This window comes from Letharia columbiana, assembly GCF_014066305.1.
Source record: "Letharia columbiana isolate WasteWater2 chromosome Unknown Sc0000001_s0, whole genome shotgun sequence".
Taxonomy (NCBI): domain Eukaryota; kingdom Fungi; phylum Ascomycota; class Lecanoromycetes; order Lecanorales; family Parmeliaceae; genus Letharia; species Letharia columbiana.
Genome location: NW_023501037.1, coordinates 692,574 through 714,634, shown reverse-complemented (window position 1 = coordinate 714,634; position 22,061 = coordinate 692,574). Strand labels below are relative to the sequence as shown.

General features: G+C 44.4%; 10 protein-coding genes and 1 non-coding gene across 11 annotated transcripts; 9 read left to right on the top strand and 2 right to left on the bottom strand.

Moving 5' to 3' along the window:
• Positions 1 to 224: 224 nt before the first annotated feature.
• Positions 225 to 809, top strand: HO173_000809 (uncharacterized protein; the record flags this gene model as incomplete). Its single annotated transcript, XM_037302756.1, has 2 exons — positions 225 to 675; positions 727 to 809. 2 exons carry the CDS (start codon positions 225 to 227, stop codon positions 807 to 809), a joined length of 534 nt encoding a protein of 177 aa, XP_037170263.1.
• A 152-nt stretch (positions 810 to 961) lies between these two features.
• On the top strand, positions 962 to 1,720 carry HO173_000808 (uncharacterized protein; the record flags this gene model as incomplete). The annotated part of the gene is made up of 2 exons (XM_037302755.1): positions 962 to 1,597; positions 1,652 to 1,720. 2 exons carry the CDS (start codon positions 962 to 964, stop codon positions 1,718 to 1,720), a joined length of 705 nt encoding a protein of 234 aa, XP_037170262.1.
• A 149-nt stretch (positions 1,721 to 1,869) lies between these two features.
• On the top strand, positions 1,870 to 2,278 carry HO173_000807 (uncharacterized protein; the record flags this gene model as incomplete). The annotated part of the gene is made up of 2 exons (XM_037302754.1): positions 1,870 to 1,894; positions 1,968 to 2,278. The coding sequence occupies 2 exons, from the start codon at positions 1,870 to 1,872 to the stop codon at positions 2,276 to 2,278; spliced, it is 336 nt and encodes a 111-aa protein (XP_037170261.1).
• A 66-nt stretch (positions 2,279 to 2,344) lies between these two features.
• HO173_000806 (uncharacterized protein) lies at positions 2,345 to 3,160 on the bottom strand (the record flags this gene model as incomplete). The annotated part of the gene is made up of 2 exons (XM_037302753.1): positions 2,345 to 2,690; positions 2,847 to 3,160. The coding sequence occupies 2 exons, from the start codon at positions 3,158 to 3,160 to the stop codon at positions 2,345 to 2,347; spliced, it is 660 nt and encodes a 219-aa protein (XP_037170260.1).
• A 2,057-nt stretch (positions 3,161 to 5,217) lies between these two features.
• Positions 5,218 to 5,962, top strand: HO173_000805 (uncharacterized protein; the record flags this gene model as incomplete). Its single annotated transcript, XM_037302752.1, has 3 exons — positions 5,218 to 5,310; positions 5,463 to 5,673; positions 5,820 to 5,962. The coding sequence occupies 3 exons, from the start codon at positions 5,218 to 5,220 to the stop codon at positions 5,960 to 5,962; spliced, it is 447 nt and encodes a 148-aa protein (XP_037170259.1).
• Positions 5,963 to 6,070: 108 nt separating this feature from the next.
• Positions 6,071 to 6,462, top strand: HO173_000804 (uncharacterized protein; the record flags this gene model as incomplete). Its single annotated transcript, XM_037302751.1, has 2 exons — positions 6,071 to 6,114; positions 6,162 to 6,462. The coding sequence occupies 2 exons, from the start codon at positions 6,071 to 6,073 to the stop codon at positions 6,460 to 6,462; spliced, it is 345 nt and encodes a 114-aa protein (XP_037170258.1).
• An 814-nt stretch (positions 6,463 to 7,276) lies between these two features.
• Positions 7,277 to 9,801, top strand: HO173_000803 (uncharacterized protein; the record flags this gene model as incomplete). The annotated part of the gene is made up of 2 exons (XM_037302750.1): positions 7,277 to 8,614; positions 8,674 to 9,801. 2 exons carry the CDS (start codon positions 7,277 to 7,279, stop codon positions 9,799 to 9,801), a joined length of 2,466 nt encoding a protein of 821 aa, XP_037170257.1.
• Positions 9,802 to 10,446: 645 nt separating this feature from the next.
• Positions 10,447 to 10,586, top strand: HO173_000802. Its single transcript has one exon. It is a non-coding gene; the product is annotated as a tRNA-Thr (tRNA).
• Positions 10,587 to 11,556: 970 nt separating this feature from the next.
• Positions 11,557 to 13,406, top strand: HO173_000801 (uncharacterized protein; the record flags this gene model as incomplete). The annotated part of the gene is made up of 2 exons (XM_037302749.1): positions 11,557 to 11,576; positions 12,017 to 13,406. 2 exons carry the CDS (start codon positions 11,557 to 11,559, stop codon positions 13,404 to 13,406), a joined length of 1,410 nt encoding a protein of 469 aa, XP_037170256.1.
• A 343-nt stretch (positions 13,407 to 13,749) lies between these two features.
• HO173_000800 (uncharacterized protein) lies at positions 13,750 to 14,586 on the bottom strand (the record flags this gene model as incomplete). Its single annotated transcript, XM_037302748.1, has 1 exon — positions 13,750 to 14,586. The coding sequence occupies one exon, from the start codon at positions 14,584 to 14,586 to the stop codon at positions 13,750 to 13,752; it is 837 nt and encodes a 278-aa protein (XP_037170255.1).
• A 3,103-nt stretch (positions 14,587 to 17,689) lies between these two features.
• HO173_000799 (uncharacterized protein) lies at positions 17,690 to 20,505 on the top strand (the record flags this gene model as incomplete). Its single annotated transcript, XM_037302747.1, has 7 exons — positions 17,690 to 17,719; positions 17,790 to 17,839; positions 17,895 to 18,214; positions 18,267 to 18,602; positions 18,652 to 19,618; positions 19,665 to 20,260; positions 20,315 to 20,505. The coding sequence occupies 7 exons, from the start codon at positions 17,690 to 17,692 to the stop codon at positions 20,503 to 20,505; spliced, it is 2,490 nt and encodes an 829-aa protein (XP_037170254.1).
• Positions 20,506 to 22,061: the final 1,556 nt, after the last annotated feature.

Genomic DNA, 22,061 nt, shown 5'->3' with positions numbered 1-22,061 from the left:
TGTTTGCTCTTGTTGTTCGTGAAATCTGGCAGAAGGTTGTGTCAGCTGTTACTTCCTTCTCTTTCACTACTGTTCCTCTTCAGGAAATCGTGCGTCAAAAAAGCCAAGAGTTCGCACTAGCTATTGGCGCTAGTGCTACTTCCTGTCATGACTCGTGAAAACCCTGTGAGTTGCGAGACGCGTAGAATCTTCGCATTGGCTTCACTTCTATCTTGCCCATAGTGATGTCTCAGCGGTATCGTGGAAAGGCCACAACTAAATCAACGCGAAGGCCACCTGAAGAACAGGAGACCGCGCCTGGTTGGCCTCCACTACAACCATTAATTCCTACAACAGATCTTGCTTTAGAAACACTTTTAGAGGACCAGATCATTCTCATCCGCAATCTCTTTACCTCTACGCTGTGCAAGAAATATGTCTCTTTCTTGTCTTCACTCCAGTTGATCACTACCCCTGCGAAACCCAAAGAAGGGGAAGCAATCAGGCTCAATGACCGCATTCAATTCAATGACCCTGCCTTTGCCGAACAGCTTTGGGGTTCTACAGGACTTAGATCCCTTATCAGTGGCTCGGCAGAGAATGTCGAACCTAATGGTCTTACATATGAAGGAGCGAAGAAGATTTGGGGAGGTGAAGTCTGTGGTCTCAATCCACGTATCCGAATCTATCGCTACGGTAGGTTTCTCGTCCGTCGCTCTTTCCCCTAGCATCGTTGACTTTCGCCAGGCCAGGGACAATTTTTTGGTCAGCACTGTATGTACCATAAATATCCTAGTTCAAACACCACCGCATTGATATCCTGCATTTGATTCGCGTGAGGCGTTCATTTCTTCCAAAATCTCAATCAAGCCGTCGGTTTTGCATCTTCGGCGGTCACGTTCAGCCCAGTGATCCTCGGAACTGGGTGACCTTCTTCTGTCCTTTGCCTTACCCTTGATCATCGCCGGTCCGGCAGAGCCCAATGAGCCCATCACCACCACCACAAGCGTCTCGGACATCGCCTATCAACGCTCAATCAGCAACCTCCTCCCCTCCCACGTCACCGTCGAATCCATTCAATGGCGGCTCCACACATGCTCCACATACTCTCACAGGGCCCATGAGCGGACCGATCGAGAATAACTCAAACAATCCAACGGATTCGGTCAGCAAACAAGAACATGATCTTTCGTACATATCAGAAAAATATCTTCAGGAAGCAATAAAGGCTGGCTACTATCGCGGCCGCGCACCACATCTGGAGCAACAGATGTATGGGAATCCGCAACCAGCACAGCTTAGTGAGAAACCCTTCAAATGCGATCAGTGTCCCCAAAGTTTCAAGCACAATCGTGACCTGGAAAGGCATCAGAGAACACACCTTAAGAGACCATTCGAGTGCGATCAGTGTTTCCGAAGTTACAAGCGAAATCATGATCTGAGAAGGCATCAGAGAACACATCTTGAGAGACCTGAGAGACCCTTCAAGTGCGATCAGTGTGCCCAGAGTTTCAAGCGGAATCATGACCTGAAAAGGCATCAGAGAACGCATCTTAAGGTGGATCTCTTCACTTGCCCGGTCTGTGAGAAGAGCTTCTCGAGGAAAGATGTTCTCCAGGTAAGCTTTTCACGCATAGGCTCAGATAATTAGTAACTTATATATTTTCCACAGAGACACCTCCGTGACATAGACTGCGACAAGTCGACAGCTTCATCTGAAACAGCCACCGAGTGGACATAGTGTTTGATCCTCGGTCGTGTGCGCCCAACTTGGAGCGTCCACTTCAATCTTGGCCGGTCCACCTTTCCCCTTGGCTCATGACAGTCGTGGCCTTTGTCCTGTAGCTTGCAGCAGACCGGTTTTGATCTTGGTGCATGTTTTTTTCAAATATGAAAACGAGGAAGACGGCTGTTTGTATGTAGCGTTATTATGCTCAGCGACAACAACTTGCTTGCAACATGTGGTAGAGTCCGCTGACCAATCACAGATGATGAGTCAAACAATATCACTCTTTCGTCTACTCCGCCAACCCCAGCAAGAACAACCTGGACGTTACTTATCTACCTTACTGGACCCACAACGGGCTGTGTTGGAGGGGAAACGGTCTTTTATCCTGAACTTGGCCCGGCAAAGAAGTTTTCAGGGAAAGGCATTGACACAGACCCTATCGTTGTTGACCTAGAAGTTGGCATGGCTCTTTTGCACAAACACGGCCAGGACTGTCTCTTGCACGAAGGAAAGACGGTCAGAAAGGGCGAGAAATGGGTCATCAGAAGCGATTTGTGTGTAAAGAGATGATTCGCTAAACGCAACGAGAGGGTGTCCGGGAAGCAATGGACAAAAGAAAGCTCCTCATTTCCAAGACTATGACTCCTCCATCTCCTTCACCCTCTCGAACACCTTCACGAATGCCTCTGCATCCTGTGCCCCACCAATTTCGTACTTTCCCTGCAACACGAAGTTCGGCACCCCACTCACACCGCGAGTCTGCGCTTCTGTTACCTCCTTGTCCACCTCCTCTCCTCCTTTATCGCTCTCTAACCAACTCTTCACTTCCGCCTCTTTCAAGCCAGCCCTCACACCTGCCTCTTTCAGCATGTCATGGCTTGTGATATCTCCTTCTCCCTCGAAATAGCTCTTGAACAACTCCTCCACAACCCTCGTCTGCATTTCTGCGCCCTTCGTCTTCCCCAGCTCGACCAGACGGTGACTTACGCGGGTTTCGGAGTCAGCATTGCCTGTTCAAGGTAGGTGATGGAGTTGCAAGACAGGTCTCCGGAGTAGAAGGGTCTTCTCGCTCCCGAAACATGTCTTGCGACTCTACCTCGATACCACAAAGGGGCGATCGGCTCGGAAATAGACGTACCTGTCCCTCGTGTTGCCAGTCTTGCCTCCAAAGCTGAAATTGATCCCAGCACCTTTGCCCACGGCGGCCAAGCGCTCGATGATCATCGCCGCCTTCTCATCGCCGAATCTCGACTTGTAGTACGAACGCTTGTCGACGCCGATCTTGGGCGCGGCGGGATTCAGGTAGAACGGAAGCCATGTCGTCGTGAATTTGTCGTCGGAGGCAGGATGCGCGGCCTTGTAGAGGGAGATGCCGCGTTCCAGCTTCTTCTTGCCGACGTAGCACCACGGGCAGACGTTGTCCGAGGTGATGGCGATGTTGAAGTTTGTCATTTTGCGTACGTGGGGACGCGCCAGGATGGAGTAAGCCGTGGATGGTAAGCCTTATGTGTGTGTGTGTGTTTTTAAAGTAACTCCCGGGTGTCCTCGGTTTTAGAAGTCACTTATGAAGCTTTTGCGTGGTTGATTATCAATCTTTTTGCCATTATCCTTCCCTCGGCCGAATAGCCGTTGGCGACGAGTTGGTCATGTAAGGTAAGTAGGTATTATCGCCGGTACCCCCGCTGGGACTCGCTTTGTTCCCACGGCCGATGCGACACCCGAAGCAGGGTGCATAAAAGGTAGCGATGCGCATGACCGTCAGAATGTATTCGTGAAGTAAGACAGAATTACCACATTTTGGCCGTTAGCATGTAATCTCTGTAATCTCCGGATAGAAGTTTCTCCGAGCGTGATAAGCCATTGATTGGCGAAAATGCTTCAAAGTGAGGTCTTGGCGGTCTGCGGGCAGAGATCCTGTAGAGAAACAAGCCAAATATCAACATTCTCACATATACCCTTGCTCCGGGTACGGCCATCTTCATGAATACCGTTATTTGATAGCCGAAATTTTCATTTCAAAACCCCTGGAATCTCGAAAAACGAAAAGTAGCCTCAAAACATCAGACGAAAGGTAGTACACTAGTGTAAGCTACTACCTAATCGGGTTAGCTGTCAGGCCTCCTATTCGTGACCGTAATGACCGTCCGCAGACATGTCTGCAGCAGACAAAAGTCTTGGCGGTCGCATCGCTAATAAAAAGACAGGCAACCGAACGTGCGCTTTGGGGAGGAGTAGATTAGGTGATCTCGGCCGTTGTTTATTTATGAATTGCAAATTAAATAAGAATGCTTGGCAAAGCTGATTCAGCTCCGCCTCCGACTTTTTGTTAGCGTCATTCATAGAAAATTGTAGAGAACGTACTTGCCACTCTTGCAATAGCCACTGTCGTCTGCTACCTCAGTTGGACATTCGCGGCGTCATTTTGAGACCTTTCGACACGTCTTTTAGAACGATTTTGAAGGATTTCTGAAGCATATAATCGATGTTAGTGGCTGTGATAGATTTGCGGTGGAGCATTTCAAGCAGAGCACTGCAGGCTACATATTTGACGGCGAAATTGAGGCATTTGAACGAGATTTGGAGTATTTGACTATGGAGATAACAGAGTAGTTACAATGAAATACTACGTAATATCAATCAAAATCCTCCACCTTCTCTATGACCTTCTCCCTGACCTAATCGTTCCAGAGCATAAGCATGCTAGTAAGTCTCCCTCCACAAGGCCTGACCGTCTGACGAGAATTGACGGTATTCCGGGGCATTGCAACACCACCGTATTCGTATTTAAGCTATATAGAAGCTTTAAAAATATGAAGTGGGCTGGTATAAGAGTGGTAAGTACGTTCTCTACAATTTTGTATGAATGACGCTAACAAAAAGTCGGAGGCGGAGCTGAATCAGCTTTGCCAAGCATTCTTATTTAATTTGCAATTCATAAATGTCATGCTTGGCGTTCTCTGGCACCAGCCCGTTGCTAGTTGCTAGGGAAGGTGGGTAAGGTAGATCGGAAAAGCATGAGGTCGACGTACCTAGGTAAATCATTAAAGACTAAAGTATATTGATAGAGATTCATTAATGAAGATTCATCTATAGAGATTACTTAATAGAGATTCATTAATGAAGATTCATCTTACTTCAGAATTACCTAGGTACCCTGCCGTCCTTGAAACCCATATTCTGATTAGGGGGCGAGATTGAGGTACTTGACATATCTTATAGCTTGGCGGACGGTAAGCACTACCTACTCTAATTGAACGCGTCTGGTACCTAGGTCGACAAAATTATGAGTGCATGTGAATGTGACCTGCAGGGACCGTCTTCGTAGGCCTTACTCTACCCATGTTTGAGGAACGTTCCGCAGCTGGTCTTCTCATTTGGTAGACTCTTTACTTCTCGTCCTCTTACAACTGTGGTATTTCTTGCATGGTCGACCTCCGGTTGTCTATAACTGCCCTCCTGTACCATTCCTTTGTTTAGTCCCAAGCCTACCCATCTGAGCATTGCACAACATGAAAGGCACATTCGTCATTACTGGCGCCAATGGGGGACTTGGTTCCAATCTCGTCTCTCAATTTCTCAGATCCCCTTATGCCAAAGACTACGTACGTATTTTCGGAGTCCCTGTTTCATATTATAAGCAAAATCTGCAGTCTTGAGACATGTATGAAATTGGGAGAGTCTACTCTCGACACACGGTTCAAGGCTCAGAACACCCTCTCAAATAAGCAATACTGACAGGGAAATCGTAATCAAGAAAGGCCTCTTCGCGGTCCGCAATCCTGCCTCAGTGGACACCCTCAAGAATGTTCTCGCCGGTTCATCAAACGCAAACGATCATGAGATAATTGCCGTAGATCTTAGCTCTCTTGCCAGCGTCCACACTGCCACCAACGATCTAAATCAGCGAGTAGCGTCTGGCTCGATTCCTCGCATTCTTGCTGTAGTCCTTAATGCGGCTTTACAGCGTACGTATTTTGGGAGTTCATATCCCCTTTTCGGATTCAATCCCGAGCCTCGAGAAAATGTCTTGGGAGGGCTTACTCTCTAGATAACATGTTGTAAATTTCGGGATACCCCTGAAATAGGCATTGCTGACTCCGAGGCATGAAAGCACCGATGACGGTCTGGAGGCTATCTTCGCTGTCAACTACCTTTCACACTTCTTGTTTACCAACCTGCTACTCCAGAGCATGGACCCAATGGGCCGCATTGTCATTGTCTCCAGCTGGACTCATCATCCTTCCCATTATATGAACAGTGGCCACATCACAAATGAACAGCACAAGACAGTCATTCCAGAGGGCGGCCCACAAGTTTTAGCGAAGCCTCAAGGATGCTAAGGGTGATGAGTACAAAGCTGGCATGAGGCGCTACGGTATGAGCAAGACTCTGATGGTTTTGTTCATGTATGGCACCTGTTAGAGCAGTCTAGCCGTCGCTGACTTTGTCCTAGGTACGAACTTCAGCGTCGTCTCGCGGGCACAAAGTACTCCGACATTTCAGTCCTTGCCGTCGATTCGGGAGCATTGGGAGGTAGTGGCTTGTTCAAGGAGTCGCCTGCCGCTTTACGATTTGTTCTTTATTGGATGCTGGCTCCCCTTGCTGTAGTAACCACAATACTCTCACCAAACGGGAACTTCCGCAACTCCAAAGAAATCGGCGAAAGACCTTCTAAATTCCAATTTCGAAGAAGGAACCCTGGGCAAGCATCCGAAAGCTGCTTATCTGAATGGGACTGCAAAAATGAAACCTAGCCAGAAAGCGAGGGATGAGGCCAAGCAGAAGCAGCTTTGGGTTGAGAGCGTGAAGCTTTCAGGACTGAGGGAGGATGAGACTGTATTGGGCCTATCCTTTACAAACCAAATGGCAGATTGGTGAAGTAGAAGGAGGCAAGCAGGAGCAAATGTCCAACAACCCTTGAATATCTCTCGTAGCATCGAAGGTTCAAAATTGAATCTAATGCTCCGGTCAAACGCCTAATAATAACTTTGATGTGCATTATTTGATTCGGTACACGCTTCTCATCGTGCTTCTACCAGCCAATTGCCCCAGTTGATACGAAAGCCTAGATTTCTGTTCTAGAAGGCGCAGATTTAGGACCCAAGATGGTTCCTAGATTTTAGACACGTCGGCGTTTGACAGCAATCAAAGAAATTCCGATTTACGATCGCGCAGAAGCCTTTAGTGGGAGTGAAAACTGGCTGGTGGCGCTGGAATGCTGATCTTTTCTGTAAGCAGGAAGTTTCCCATCATTGACTTTCCCTTTTATATCATGCTACTCAACTGCAATTGGCAGAGATAAAGATCTGCCGGACTATTCACCGGTTCATAAACGTTGATTGGGAAATCGCGTGCAGGGTTTCCTTCAATAGCAGCAGTACGCTAAACTACGTTCGCTATAGCGCTGTTTGCCTTGGTTCTTCCCCGGTCATGGCATGTCTAGGGACTGGGCAACTCGAAATTGCATCAGGATAGCCACGGAGGCCCAACCTCTATTTCTACAACCTATGATAATGACAGCTACTTACTGCCTCCATCGAAGACCGCACAACGTTGTACTCCTAGACCATGGACAGTGATACCACCTCATACCGACCTCTCCCAAGCGAAGCAGAATACCTGGGGGTAAAAGCGCCCTCAGTACGCGCAAGACCGATCCATACCTACACACGATCGTTTCCTAGCGAGCAATCTTCGAAACATGCAGCAAGTCGAAGACGTCGTGCAAAAGTCTCCGCGTTCAAGGAGCTCGACGTCGATACGATGCTGGATGCCCAAACTAGTCACGCGCACAGGACCGCCATAGATTCCCTCACCAGTCGCCCAACACAACGGCTCCGCAATCAGCCAGATTCATTTGATTCACTGCAGAGCGATGATGCGTCACCCATATCCCCCAACGGGTCAGAGTCTTCGGATCAATTTGAATTCGCTACATCGAAAAACGAGTGGACGACTTCGTGGCGGGCATTTTCCTCATCGCGACTTATGATGCTGGCATTAGTACTGCTGGTGGCAATGCCCTTGCTGTATGATACACCACTTCTGGGAATAGCAGGACCAAGCATAATAGGGGCAAACGCTGGTGCCATCAGGAGATTTGGGCCTCAGAAGAAAGAGTTTGTCGACGGGAAATTGGTGACGCGGCAGGCTATTACAGACACAAATGTGTGCAATCGCTGGAGCCAGCAGAGTGCACTCGTCAATGGCACAATCTATCTTTACGGAGGGCACACCACGACTACAGCCGATCAGATGTCGGACACTTGGAACAACGACTTTTTGACGATAGATGTAACCAAGTCTTGGGATATCGCATTACCCGTCATCGCAGGGCGTCCTCAGCCGTCTGGTCCGCCTCCGGTAGCAAATGGCTACCTCTGGAACTCGTATGATACCTTGTACCTCTACGGCGGTGAATACTCGAGCGATCCAATTACAAATCCCTCTCCTTACTCCTTGTGGCAATACGATATAGCAAGCTCAACGTGGACGGAGACACAGAATCCGCAAACTTCTGCTGGCAATAATAGCGACGGTGGTGATCAGCCTGTTCTAGGATCTGCTGAGGGTGCTGGTGTTAGTGTGCCTGAGCTAGGTAGGGGATTCTACTTTGCTGGTCATCAAGATCCGTATACGACACCTGGATGGTCACAACAGATTTATCGCATCTACCTGAAATCTCTCTTGGAGTTCACATTTCCTGGCCATAGCAATGATGGTGTACAGACTCTTAGCGGTGGCAATACTGCTGGTAGTGGAGGTGTATGGCGTAACGTAACGCAGGGTGGAATCCAAGATACTGCAGTCTTTCCGAACAGAGCGGATGGTGTCATCTTATATGTCCCTGGGTACGGCGTCGACGGCATCCTCGTAAGCATGGCAGGTGGAACCAATGAGTCCTTTGTGAGTCCCAGTGCGATTTCCAATTCTCAGCTGCGCTGCTAACATAAAACCTCGTTCAGACGCAAATGAACGTAATAGATGTCTACGATGTTGGCAGCTCAGCATGGTATAGACAATCAACATCCGGTGCTTACCCTATTCTCCGCGTTAATCCTTGCGCCGTTGCGTTTTCGGCTCCTGATGGTTCCAGCACAAACATCTACATGTTCGGCGGACAAAATCTCATTCCTTATGGAAACCAGACGCAGTACAGTGACATGTGGATCCTCACAATCCCCAGTTTTACCTGGATCCAAGTAGACACCAAAGGCCAATCCGTACCGCCGGGCCGCACTGGGCATACATGCAATGTATGGAATGGCCAAATCATCGTCGTCGGTGGCTACACTGGTCCTCCTTCCAATGGGCTTGGCTGCGATAGCGGTTTTTACGTCTTCAATGCAACGAGTCTGCAGTGGCAGAACAACTACAATCCCCTGACTGGAGGTGACACGCAAAATCAGCAGGTTTCACAGCAGAAAGACATTTCTGGTCTTTCAGGAAGCTACGGATACGAAGTCCCGGTCCCTGTCCAGTCAGTCATTGGCGGCAAGGGCAGTGGTGGCGCAACCGTTACCGCTCCAGCTGAAAGTGCAACAGCAGGACCGCTAGCGACCGGCAAGCCTATCACATACACAATTACCGGTTCCAATGGTGCCGAGGTCACAGAGACTGGCACGGCCTCCACCACTGGCTCGAGTGCCAGCAACAACGGTAAAGGCGGCCCTAACATCGGCGCCATCGTCGCTGGGATAGTCGCGGGCTGTTTTGCAGTGTTAGCGGGCTACCTCGGCTTTTGCGCCTGGGTATACCGCCGTCAACTCACCCTCTACAAGAACCACGTTGCAATGTCCCAACGCGCCACCGCTGCCGGAGGCGGTGAGAAGTCTAGTTTCCTGGCTCCTACGCCATCTGGAGGCTCAAGTGCTAGAAATAAGTATAGCACTGATCAGAGCAGTCGAAAGATGGGAAGTGGAGCAGGAAGCAGTGGATATACCGCTGTACCACCGTTGCCGATGGCAGGGGAGGCGCCAATAGGGGGAAATAGTACGGCAAACTCTAGTGTCGAGGAATTGTCGGGTGAGCCGAGTTTCTTTGGGGTGCTACTGAACCCGAGGAGGAGTTTGAGGGTTATTAACCGCGACTGAGCAACGTCTATCCGCTACAAGCGCAACTGTTTGTGTGGAAGCAACTCCAATGCAAAAGCAAGGCAAAGTGGATGGAGGAAGGGCAATGCGTGATGCCAAATACACGTCGGCACTACATACATCAAGATGCGTGCTTTAGATACCATGCCGCGTTCTGGGTGCGTGGCGTTCCGGAAGGTCGATAAAGCTTGACTGCCGTGGAGGAGGAGGTAGGTAGTAATGAATAAGTGTTATTCCGTTCAAGTACAGTACTATATAGATAGTACATATAGTAGCATGTGCATACTCAATCTAAGTAGTAACCAGTACACGTGAATAGATACGTAAAAAGATATATACCCGAACTCTACCTGTGCAGAAAATAGCTCATGTTGAGAATGAGATTGCGCGGAGACAAGCCAGAAGTCATATTTTGCCAAGAATTTTCGCGACAACCTTATCAGTCCGGCGCGGGAGTACCCACCAATCAGACTATCTCGTTCCTCCGCAGTTGGACACTGAATTTATGCCTATGATCTATAGCGCTAACCTATCTAAGCTAGACTGCCAAGATGATAGACTTCTCGGCCACACGAGTATACTCAGATTTAGATCTTAGTTGCTATAATGAATATAGTTATAAATAACACCAAAATAATGTACGTTGCCCGTTTGGCATAGTGGGTAAGAAAACAATATCGCCCTTGTTCGCGGAGATCAAAGTTAATGCTTCGTAGTACTGCGTTTCACTCGTAGGCAAATCCTTGATAATGAAAAGATCCTCGGTTCGATTCCGAGAATGGGCATTTTTTTTTTATCTTATCATTGTTTTCCACCGTTCAACTGCTGCAAGTCCCCAGAACGAATCATAGTGCAACACAACGTATTAACCAGTTTTCAGTTTCGATTTCTTTTGCATTCGCATGTGCATGCCAGAGCCAGAAAAATTCCACTTACACTGGTAAATTTGCAGCCGCATCGGTGGCATCATTGAAAAATCTCCTTTACAGAGATCGACACCAAAAGTCCTGCACCCGCCAAGAAAAGGGTCCAGCTCGCCTCGTTTACCTAGCATCACCCCCGCTTGAGGGTCTATTCAGTCCATGAGCTCCCGGGAGATAATTCTAGGGGGTCTTTAGCTACAGGGTTGCCTTCCGAAAGTAGGGTTAGGGCTGTTACTAGCGCATGTGCAGGGCTTTTTATATCGATCTCTATACTTCTAATATTATAATCATAAATGTTTACGATATTTATATATAGACAATAAACGGATTATATATTAGTATCTATCTATATGAATAATGAGTATTGAATAAACTTTCTATATATATATCGATATACATCTTTCATTAACTCCGACGTTGGATTTTTTCTATAGATACTGGCAGAGTAACATCGAAGAGTAAAACAATCTCGTAGAGGATAAAAGTATCCCAGGCTAGCAGAATATCACAGGGTAGGAGAATATTGCATGGTTGAAAAGTACCTTAGAATGAATGTCTATCACAGGCAAGTGTAGCATCACGCCTAGTCACCTCCTCACTTGATAAAGCGGCCACGTTCCGAAGAAGTGGAGGGTACATCATGGCTTGTCGAGCCCATCTATGTACGCAAACTAAAATGGTCGTTTTAGATATTCTGAACATTGTGATTTCATTTCTGATGATCAGTGAGGGGAAAAATTGGGTCTTGTAATAAAGCTCTAGAACTGCACGAAAACGGATGACGGAAGGCCCATGAGGCCCACGCGCTAGCCTTGCATACATTCTGCATGACATGACGTATGCAACACTCTGGTGAATACCTACACTCAGCATCCGGAGTACTAAAGTGCGTACGTATTATGAGGACCCAGTCCACACACGCACAGTCTTTGGCTGAAATGAATGACTGTCGTTGGTCAATTGGACATACACTTCGTGTCAACATACCCTATCAGTCAAGGAAAATGCTGCCGCTCAACGCTGCCTTGGATCCTAGATCCACGTCCTCGTCCCTATCTTTCTTCCGTCTCTATCCCTCTATCCTCTCATAGTTCGTCACGTTCTCTCTGTCTCCATCTCTGTATGAGATCCATTCACGTTCGGCGCTCTGCTTGCGAATATGCTACCCTTTAAAATCATGTTTCCTCGTTTGCGGCATTGAAACGCCACCTGCTGCCAATCATGCTGGCAAAGTTCAGTGTACGTTTGAAGACCGTACTCCTTTTTCTACTCATTTTTTATCTTCTCATTAGCTTTACCTCTGATTTCTTCAACGCAAAACCGTCCATACCCAATGGGATCCTTTCATCAGGCGGAGAGTTCACGAACGAGACCGAGAAGCTATCAGGAGAGAGTGCCACTGCATCACGCTTTCACCTTCCGACCGAAACAACGATTGCCGCAATAGAGAATGCTTCTGCAATTGCTTCCCCAAGCCCGCCATCCAAATCTGCTCTCAAGGACAGCGATGCCACTTTGCTCGATACGGTACCAGCTTATATCAAAGCTATCATGGATCCGGAAGATACGACATTTCCAAGACTGGACTGCCCGGTTTTAAATGACCATCGATATCATTACCTTAACACCAAGTCCTCAGAGACGCCCCACGATTCTACCACGAATTTGCGCCCAAAATACTTCTTCGCGCTCGACCTCCATCAGCGCGCGAGTTTACTTCCTCGCTTGTTCGGTTCAATCGTCGAAAGCATACGCTTCCTCGGTCCACAAAATTGCGCTCTGTCGGTTATAGAAGGCCGTTCGGACGACGGAACCTTTGAGATCCTTTCGTCGCTGCGCAAGGAAATCGAACGTATAGGTGTCAAATACTACTTCAACTCGAGCGGCATCGACCCTTCAGCAGGCGATCGCATTAACGCAGGTGATCGCATCAAAGGTCTAGCGGAGCTGCGCAATCAAGCACTGCAACCACTTATGGACTATCATTACGAGGGGAGTTCTATGGATGATACCACCATAATCTTCCTCAATGACGTAGCAATCTGCTCCGAGGACATCTTAGAATTGATCCACCAACGCCGCTGTCAGCATGCTGATATGGTCTGCGGTATGGATTGGACGTATGTTGGCCCCGACCCTACCTTCTACGACGTCTGGATCGCTCGCGGCATGAACGGTGACACTTTTTTCGAAATACCGGAAGACGGTAATTGGGACTCAGCCTGGAATATCTTTTGGAATAACCCTATCGCGCGAGAACGTATTTGGGAGGGGAAGCCATTTCAAGTCTTTTCCTGTTGGAATGGCGCTACAGCTTTCACCGCAAAACCTTTTCTTGAGTCAAAGATCAGATTCCGCGGTTCGCATGAGCATGAATGTCCGCAGGGCGAACCGATGACTTGGTGCACGGAGATGTGGCATCTGGGATACGGGAAGATCGCAGTGGTACCAATCGTCAATATTGAGTATAGTGATGAGGCGGCGACGAAGATCAAGGATGCGAAGGGCTACGTTTCTGGCTGGGTGGGACGAGGGGGTGAGAGCGATGCGAGGATTGAGTGGGAATCGACACCGCCTGTGGCTGTCAAATGTATGCCGAATTACGGTAATCAAACCTGGGTGCCGTGGGAAAAGCAGCTTGGTGGGATGGATCCGGCACCCAGAGGAGTGGACCTGGTTTAGGAGACCGAGACCTTTGTGGGTAATGATTGGAAAGACTGTACATGCATGGCATTTAGCAATTGTAATACTAATCAAAGGACAGCTTGGGTCCTGGCTGTCTCAGCACATATCATCAACACAATCGTGCAAGTAGACAAGATTGCACGTATTATGTTCATTAATACTAATGTCGAATCGTATATACACAAGAATTGAAGTGCCCTTTCAGTATCCTAGCGTGGAACCCTTGAAACAAGAACTGATCTACAAGATCTTCAAAGTCGAAAGATTCACTGATTTAATGGACTGTCATTGCGTCGCGAGTAGCATCTCTCGGAATGGAGTCTTGATTTATTGCGCTCAGTCAGTTCTCTCTTGACTGCGAGTGATGGGGTAATTGAGGGTAGGACATCTGGATGTTTGCATCCTCAGTGGGTCCACCATATACAGAAGCAGTATCCGCACGTTCGACGTCAGTGGCCATGATTCCGCCTACTAGACCCTCTTCGCGAGCAACATCCATTCCCCCCGCTCTCCACTGATTGCTTTGCACGACGTCCCTCATCGGCTGAGCTCTCCCGGCATTCCAATGGACCCAAGCTGGATCCAATGGATTTTGGCGCGTTATACCTGGGATGTTCGCTCCGCGGATGATGTTCAGCTCCTGCTCGTTCGTGCTCAAGGTGCTCAGGCTGTCGGCTAGCACATCCGTACTGGAGGCTCGATGTCTGCGGAATCTGTGCCTATGGGCTCGGCGTTCTGTGCGTCGTTGCTCGATGCGGTCCTCTATCGCTCTCTCTGCTCCCTGCGGCTCTTCTCTTTCCATGCGTTCGCGTCTGCGTTGGTAGGGTCCAGACAAATGTGAACGTCTGCCTGTGAGAGCTACCTCCATGCTGGATGGCCGTTCGATAGTATACTGGTTTATCTCTGCGAGGAGATCCCGGGGGTTTGTGTCGACTTCGATCGCCATGCTAGTGGTAGAAGGCCCGGCTTCGGCCATCTGAGATGGGGGTGATCGGCTTGGAATGGGACTGAAGATTGGCGTTTCCGGATCCGTGGTGCTACTTCTCAGGATTGAGGAGGAGGAGGAGGGAGGTGTCGGCTGAGCAAGCTCAGCGCTGGTGGCACCATCGAGCAGTGGGACGTATGGGCTTCTACCCCGTACAGGTGCTTCGGATCTTGGGGGTTGGGCCGGATCCATGGTCAGACCTGGCGAGATTAAGGGAGTTTTGACAAGGCGCACGAGGGTGAATGGTCTCGAACGGGGCGGTGTCTTCGTGTTGAACCAAGTCTTTTGGAGGGATATATATTTAGGGAAATGAGGGGGAGAGGACTACTCGGAAATAAAAAGGACAGAAGAAAGAACAGCAGGGTGATATGGCAAGGATGAATTTCTATCTTGCTCAAAAAAATGGCATTAAATTCTGTTGCCATTGTCCCACATGGAAGAAGTGATGGAGACCACAAACGGAGAATGTATGAGTGTTGCATTACCGTAGTACTCGTCTTTGCATAGAGAACTTCAAGAAGTGTAAGGACAACTGACGAAAGTCTATAGACAGTGTTGGAGAATCTCGAGTCGTCCGAGTTGGATTGTAGGAATTTGGTTACCGATGTACATCTGGATTGTCCGCCTTGATCACCGACATACATCTAGACTATTCTTCACTGCAACACCTTAGCAAGAGATTGTCATAGCAGACAACTCGGCCGAAAGAATGTAGGTAGCATATCAACACGTTTTAGGCTGCTGGCAAACGATCTGAGCCAAGTCTTTCCTGCAATTGGATGACGAAATAGAAATGTTGCAAGCCGATTGAATATTGTTGATCTTCAATAGTACTTGCATTATCTCCGCGGTCACGCAATATGAGGGTTTTCGCAGGGTGTGGTTCTCCAGTCACCAAAGTAAGGACTGTACAGAGGTCTGCACCGAAAGTCCTGCACCCGCACTAGTGCAGCCCTAACCCTACTTTCGGAAAGCGGCCCTGTAGAGGGGAAGCCTAAAAATATCTTCTCACAGCGCATGATGGGACTTAAGGTACTTCTTTTAGCCTTGATAGGGGCAGTAAGCCCCGAAACCTGGCTAGGGCTAGGTGCGATTCCGAAGAACTCCAGACGTATTGTCCAGGTAACCCTTTAGGTGGGGCGTTATCCGAAGTCTGAGCGCAAGAGTCTTGGCGGGTGCAGGACTTTCGGTGTACAGAGGTCTGCACCGAAAGTCCTGCACATGCGCTAAAACTCTTGGCATTCTTGGCAAATATTCTTAATATCTTGAATATCAATGCTTTGCATAGTAGCGATATCAATGCTTGCTATATATGATGCATGCATATATGATACATAGTAGCGATATTACTATATATATACGAGGTATATAATTACGATATTACTATATATATTATAGCGATAATAGCGATATTAATACTATATATACTTGCGTTAATAGAGAAATAGAGAAATAAAGAAAGAATATAAAGAATTTTAGTATATATTTAATATATATCTAGTATAGTAAGTAGATATCTTCTTATTACTCTTTAATTCTAATATATTTAATACTTAGAGTATTAATTATAATAACGAAATTAGACTTTAGATATTTACTTTAATCGAATATAATATTATAGCGAAGATCGTTATAATTATTATAGAAGTCTCTTATTAAATCGTTACTCGTCTAAAATAATAAGCTCGTAATAGAGAATATAACCTCACCGTATCTAAAAAGCTATTATTATTATATATATTCGATGCCTCTAGATTTAAATAACTCTCTATTATTACGCTCGAGCTTAAGAGTACTATTTTAGCCGCTATATAAAAGAATCGCTATAATCGTAAAAAAATCTCTTTTATATTAGCTACTAAGTAAGGAATCTTCTTAATAATAGTTCTACGAGTACTTAAACGTAATAACTTTCGGTTAATTAAAATTATTAAAAAACCGCCTCTTTCGATAACTTAAATAAAAGCTCGTTATTAATTCGCTTTACGATATAAAGACTAAATTATAGAGGATTAAAAGAATATAATTTAAATTAACGAGACTAATATAGTCTTAAACTCTCGATAAGAATAAATATAATAATAGCGTTAGCCCGGTAAGATCTATATTAAGTCCGCTATTTAATATTATTTCGTAAACGCTATAAAGTTTATATTTTAAAGATATTTCTTATATGATAAGAAGGGTCTATATTATATTTAAAAGGTCGAAATAATAGTCGAAAAGAAGGAATGTACTTAGGAACTAGCTGCTATTAATAAGGCCTTAAAGCTCGAGATTAGATTATAGTAAAAACTTTAGATCGATATAAGACGTATAGGCTTACGTAATCTTCCTAACGTGAAGCCTTAGTAAAGGTTTATAGTAGAAATTAGAAAAGTTATTATTATAGAAAAGAAAGGGGGAATTAACTAATATCGCTATTAGAAGAAGATCTATTTATATATATTTCTCTAAATTCTTCGGCTTCTTTCGCTAATTAGATATAGATTCTTCTTTTATTACTTTTAAAATTTATCTAGAAATATAAAGAGAATAGATCTAATATAGTAGTTATGAAAGATAAGGTCTTAGCCTATATCTTAAAGTTTTAGAAACTAGTTTTTATATTTATAAATATACTTAGATTACTATAATATAAAAACTCGTTAAATTTAAATTATATTAAGTTATATTAATTTTAGATAAAGTAATATACTACTCGAAACGATTTATTAACGACTTAAAAAGAGGCTAAAAAGCGATAGACTTATTACTAGAAATATAAGCTTTTATAAGAGAGAATTTAGAAGTAGATAGAACGTATACTTAGATATATTATCGAAGTTATTCGTTTAAAAGGCGATAACGAGTACAGGGAAGGCCGTTTTAAAGGGGATATACGGCTATATAATTCAAATAAGCGAGTTAATGAGTATATACGTAGTTATATAAAGAATTATCAATAAAAAATGAAGCTATTTAAGAAATTTGTCAAATTGCCGGAGAATACCAAGAATGCCAAGAGTTTTAGCGTATGTGCAGGACTTTCGGTGCAGACCTCTGTAAAGTAACGTTCGATGGTGGAAATCAACGCCAAGACCCGGCCCGCAGATCCTCGCTTCTCGAAAAGCTTTGGACTGGACACCTCTGAGAGTTGACCACCCTGCAACGCAATTCGCGCCTGTCATTCTTTTGAGTCAAGCAACAGTGGCCTGTTGCTACTTGCACAAAATAGGCAGCACCGAAGTTCTTCTACATGTTGTGACTGCCATTCCCGGAGAGCTGTCTCCTTCCCCTATAGATTTCGCCCAACATGCAGTCCTCACCCAATATGCTCACAAAGGTAGCACACCATGACGCAGTGTTTCTTCAAAGAATCCAAAGTCCAGGCTAATATCAATTTCTGTAATAAGTTCGAGTCCAAATCCTCAAGAGCAAAAGGCATTGCTTTCCACCCAAAGAGGTCCGCACATTGCCCAGCCTGCCTCCGAGTCCTTCTCCAAGCTGACCCATCCCAGACCTTGGATACTGGTCTCCTTACATTCCTCCACGATTCAGCTATGGGACTACCGGATGGGTACCCTGATAGATCGGTTCGAGGAGCATGATGGACCCGTCAGAGGCATAGACTTCCACAAGACACAACCGCTATTCGTATCTGGGGGGGACGATTACAAGATCAAGGTCTGGTCGTATCAGAGCCGAAGATGTCTCTTCACCTTGAATGGCCATTTGGACTACGTTCGGACTGTCTTTTTCCACCATGAACTTCCTTGGATACTGTCAAGCTCGGACGACCAAACAATCCGGATATGGAATTGGCAGAACAGGTCTCTGAGTAAGTGGAGAAGCTTCTTACGGCGAAGCGTAAGCTGATATCCTTTTGCTAGTCTGTACGATGACAGGGCATAACCACTACACCATGTGCGCCCAATTCCACCCCAAGGATGATCTCATCGTCTCTGCTTCATTGGATCAATCAGTGCGAGTTTGGGACATCTCGGGGCTACGCAAAAAGCAATCTGCTCCCACATCTTTGACCTTCGAAGACCAAATGGCTCGCGCCAATTCGAACCAAGCGGACATGTTCGGTAATACAGATGCGGTGGTCAAGTTTGTTCTAGAGGGCCATGACAGAGGCGTGAACTGGGTCGCATTTCACCCAACTTTGCCATTGATCGTCTCCTCGGGCGATGATCGACTCGTCAAGCTGTGGAGAATGAGCGGTAGGCCTGCTAGCAATTCCATTTCGATTGTAGCACTAACTTCATACAGAAACCAAGGCTTGGGAAGTGGACACCTGTCGCGGTCATTTCCAGAACTCTTCAGCTTGTCTGTTCCATCCTCACCAGGACCTCATTCTTTCAGTTGGCGAAGACAAAACAATTCGGGTCTGGGACTTGAACAAGCGGACATCTGTCCAGTCGTTTAAGCGCGAGAACGATCGATTCTGGGTTATCGCAGCTCATCCCGAGATAAACCTGTTCGCTGCTGGACATGACAATGGAGTCATGGTTTTCAAGCTGGAAAGAGAGAGGCCTGCCTCTGCCAATTATCAAAATCAGCTATTCTACATCACGAAAGAGAAGTTCGTACGCTCGTACGACTTCTCGAAGAACGCCGAGTCCCCTGCGATCTTGTCTCTCCGGAAATTCGGCAGTCCATGGGTACCACCTAGGACTCTTTCCTATAATCCAGCCGAGCGAGCCGTACTCGTGACGTCCCCTATTGACAATGGTACTTACGAGCTGATCCCTCTCCCTCGTGATGCATCTGGAGCGATTGAGCCCACAGATTTTAAGAAGGGCCAAGGCAATTCTGCTATATTCGTGGCACGCAATCGATTCGCAGTGTTCACCCAGTCAAGTCAGCAAGTGGACATCAAAGATCTCACAAATTCGACGACGAAAACCATCAAGCCACCTCCAGGGACCACGGATGTATTTTTCGGGGGGACTGGATGCATTCTTTTGGTTACTGCTACATCTGTGGTTCTTTACGATATTCAGCAAAAGAAGCAGCTTTCTGAGCTAGCAGTCGCTGGGGTCAAATACGTTGTCTGGTCGAGCGATGGGCTTTACGCAGCTCTACTTAGCAAGCATAACGTCACGATTGTTACGAAGTCTTTAGAGCAAGTCAGTACGCTTCACGAGACGATCCGAATCAAATCTGCAGCATGGGATGACGCCGGCGTACTTCTATACTCGACCCTTAATCATATCAAATACACATTACTCAATGGGTAGGCAGAGTAAATCTTTTGAAGGAGTGCGCTAACTTCATTGCAGAGACAATGGCATTGTCAGAACACTCGACCAGACCGTGTACCTAGTGCGAGTCAAAGCTCGAAGTGTATACTGCTTGGATCGGGCCTCAAAACCGAAAGTGCTAGACGTTGACCCCACGGAATATCGTTTCAAACTTGCTCTTGTCAAGCGAAACTACGAAGAGATGCTGCAGATTATTAAAACATCGAGTCTTGTCGGTCAAAGCATCATCTCGTACCTGCAGAAGAAGGGGTACCCAGAGATTGCTCTCCAATTTGTGCAAGACCCTCAGACCAGATTTGAGCTTGCTATAGAGTGCGGCAACCTTGATGTCGCTGTGGAAATGGCTAAGCAGCTTGACCGACCCAAGCTTTGGACCCGACTGGGTACTGAGGCCCTGGCGCACGGAAATCACACGATCGTGGAAATGACTTACCAGAAACTTCGGCAATTTGACAAATTGTCCTTCCTATATCTTTCAACGGGCGACGGAGAGAAGCTTGCCCGAATGGCCAAGATCGCGGAGCACCGTGGTGACTTCCAATCGCGCTTCCAAAATGCTTTGTATCTGGGAGACGTCGAAGCCCGGGTTCAAATGCTTCAGGACCTCGACCTATGTAAGTCTTTCGCACCAGCCGCTCTTTCATAAGACTCGACGCTAACCAGCGCAGACCCTCTGGCATATGCGACAGCCAAAGCCGCTGGACTTGAGGACGAATGCCAAACAATGCTTGAGGCTAGTGGGCTGACGGAAGATCAAATCTCTCTGCCTACGATGGGCAAGCCATTGAAACCACCAAGACCTATTGTTCACACACACAAAGCCAACTGGCCGGTGAAAGCAGCCTCCCATTCCAACTAGTACTTATTACTCTTAATTCTATATATATAAAATTAAATATATTTTAATAGAAATACTTTATAAAGATTAATAATTTTTTTATTTTTTTATTAAAAATTAATTTTAATAAATCTATTTTATAATCTTAAATAAAAGATTAAAAGCTATTAATTTTAGCGATAGAATTAAAGGCTTTATTTTTATCTATTAATATTATTATAAATTAAAAGTCTTAGCGAATAAAATATAGATTATAATTTATAATAAATTTAAAATATTATATATAGAGAATCTTCTCTAATAATTACTCTATAAAAAAATTTAATTAGAGATTAATTTTATTTAAATATTAATATAATAATAATTATACTCTATTTATAGTATTAATTAATTCTTATTTTATATATAAATTAAGTATATAATATCGAAAGCGATATAAGAAGAGTTTATTATTATTTTAGACCGATTAATTCTTAACTCGATATTTAAAATAAAAATTATTAATAAGATAATCGCTTTTATAATATTTAGTCTTAATCTAAAAAATATTAATAAAAAAATAATAAAATATTCTTTATTAGACTATTATTTAATCTCTATAAAAATATTATTTATTATATAATTTTAATAATTTAATTATATATTAATCTCTAGATATTATTTAAAATTATTATTAAACTTTAATTTAAAAGTAAATTCTTATAAATCGAGTTTTATATCTTTATAAGAGATATTAAATTAAGAAATATAATATATAAATATTTAAGAATCTTTAAAGCGAGTTTTCTAATTAAATAAAGATTTATAAAAGCTCTATTTACTTAATATTTAATTTCTCTATAATAATAAGTTAAATCGAATAAAGAGTAATAGAAATAATTAAGAAGTTAAATAATATTATAAAGAATTAAAATATAGATATTAGCGATATTAGTAATTAAGATAAATTAATAAATCTAAATCTATTATTTAGATAGTTTTTCTAATTTTTTATTTATACTCTTTTATCTCTAATTTTATTTAATTTAATATTAATTTAATAAAGTTATTTAATATAGCCTTCCTCTATAAAGACCTTTATACGATACTCTATATATACTTAAATATAAGTGGTTTATAGATTTAAGTCTCTATAGATTTCTAGATAAAGTATCTTCTTTAAGGCGGCTATCTCAGCTAAATAGCCGAATAAAATAAACAACTTTCAAATTAAATATTATTTACTATTTTAAATATTAATAAATAATAAATCTTTATAAATAAAGATCTAAGCTATATCGAGTTAATTTTAAAATTTAATAAGATTTATTTTATATACTTAAATCTTTAGTATACTATAAGAGATATTTTAATAGCGAGAGTAAATATATATTAAGCTTTTTATTAATTTTAATTCGATATTAGAGTAATTAATCTTTAAGTCTTTATTAGAATTAATCTCTAATAAAGATTTCTTTAATCTTTAAACGCGCTTAATTTTATTAATATCGTTTACTTTAATTACTTCTCTAAATCTTATTAATATATAAACTTTATTTTTAAATTTAAACTTTAATAGAGTAAGTTTATTTAATTTA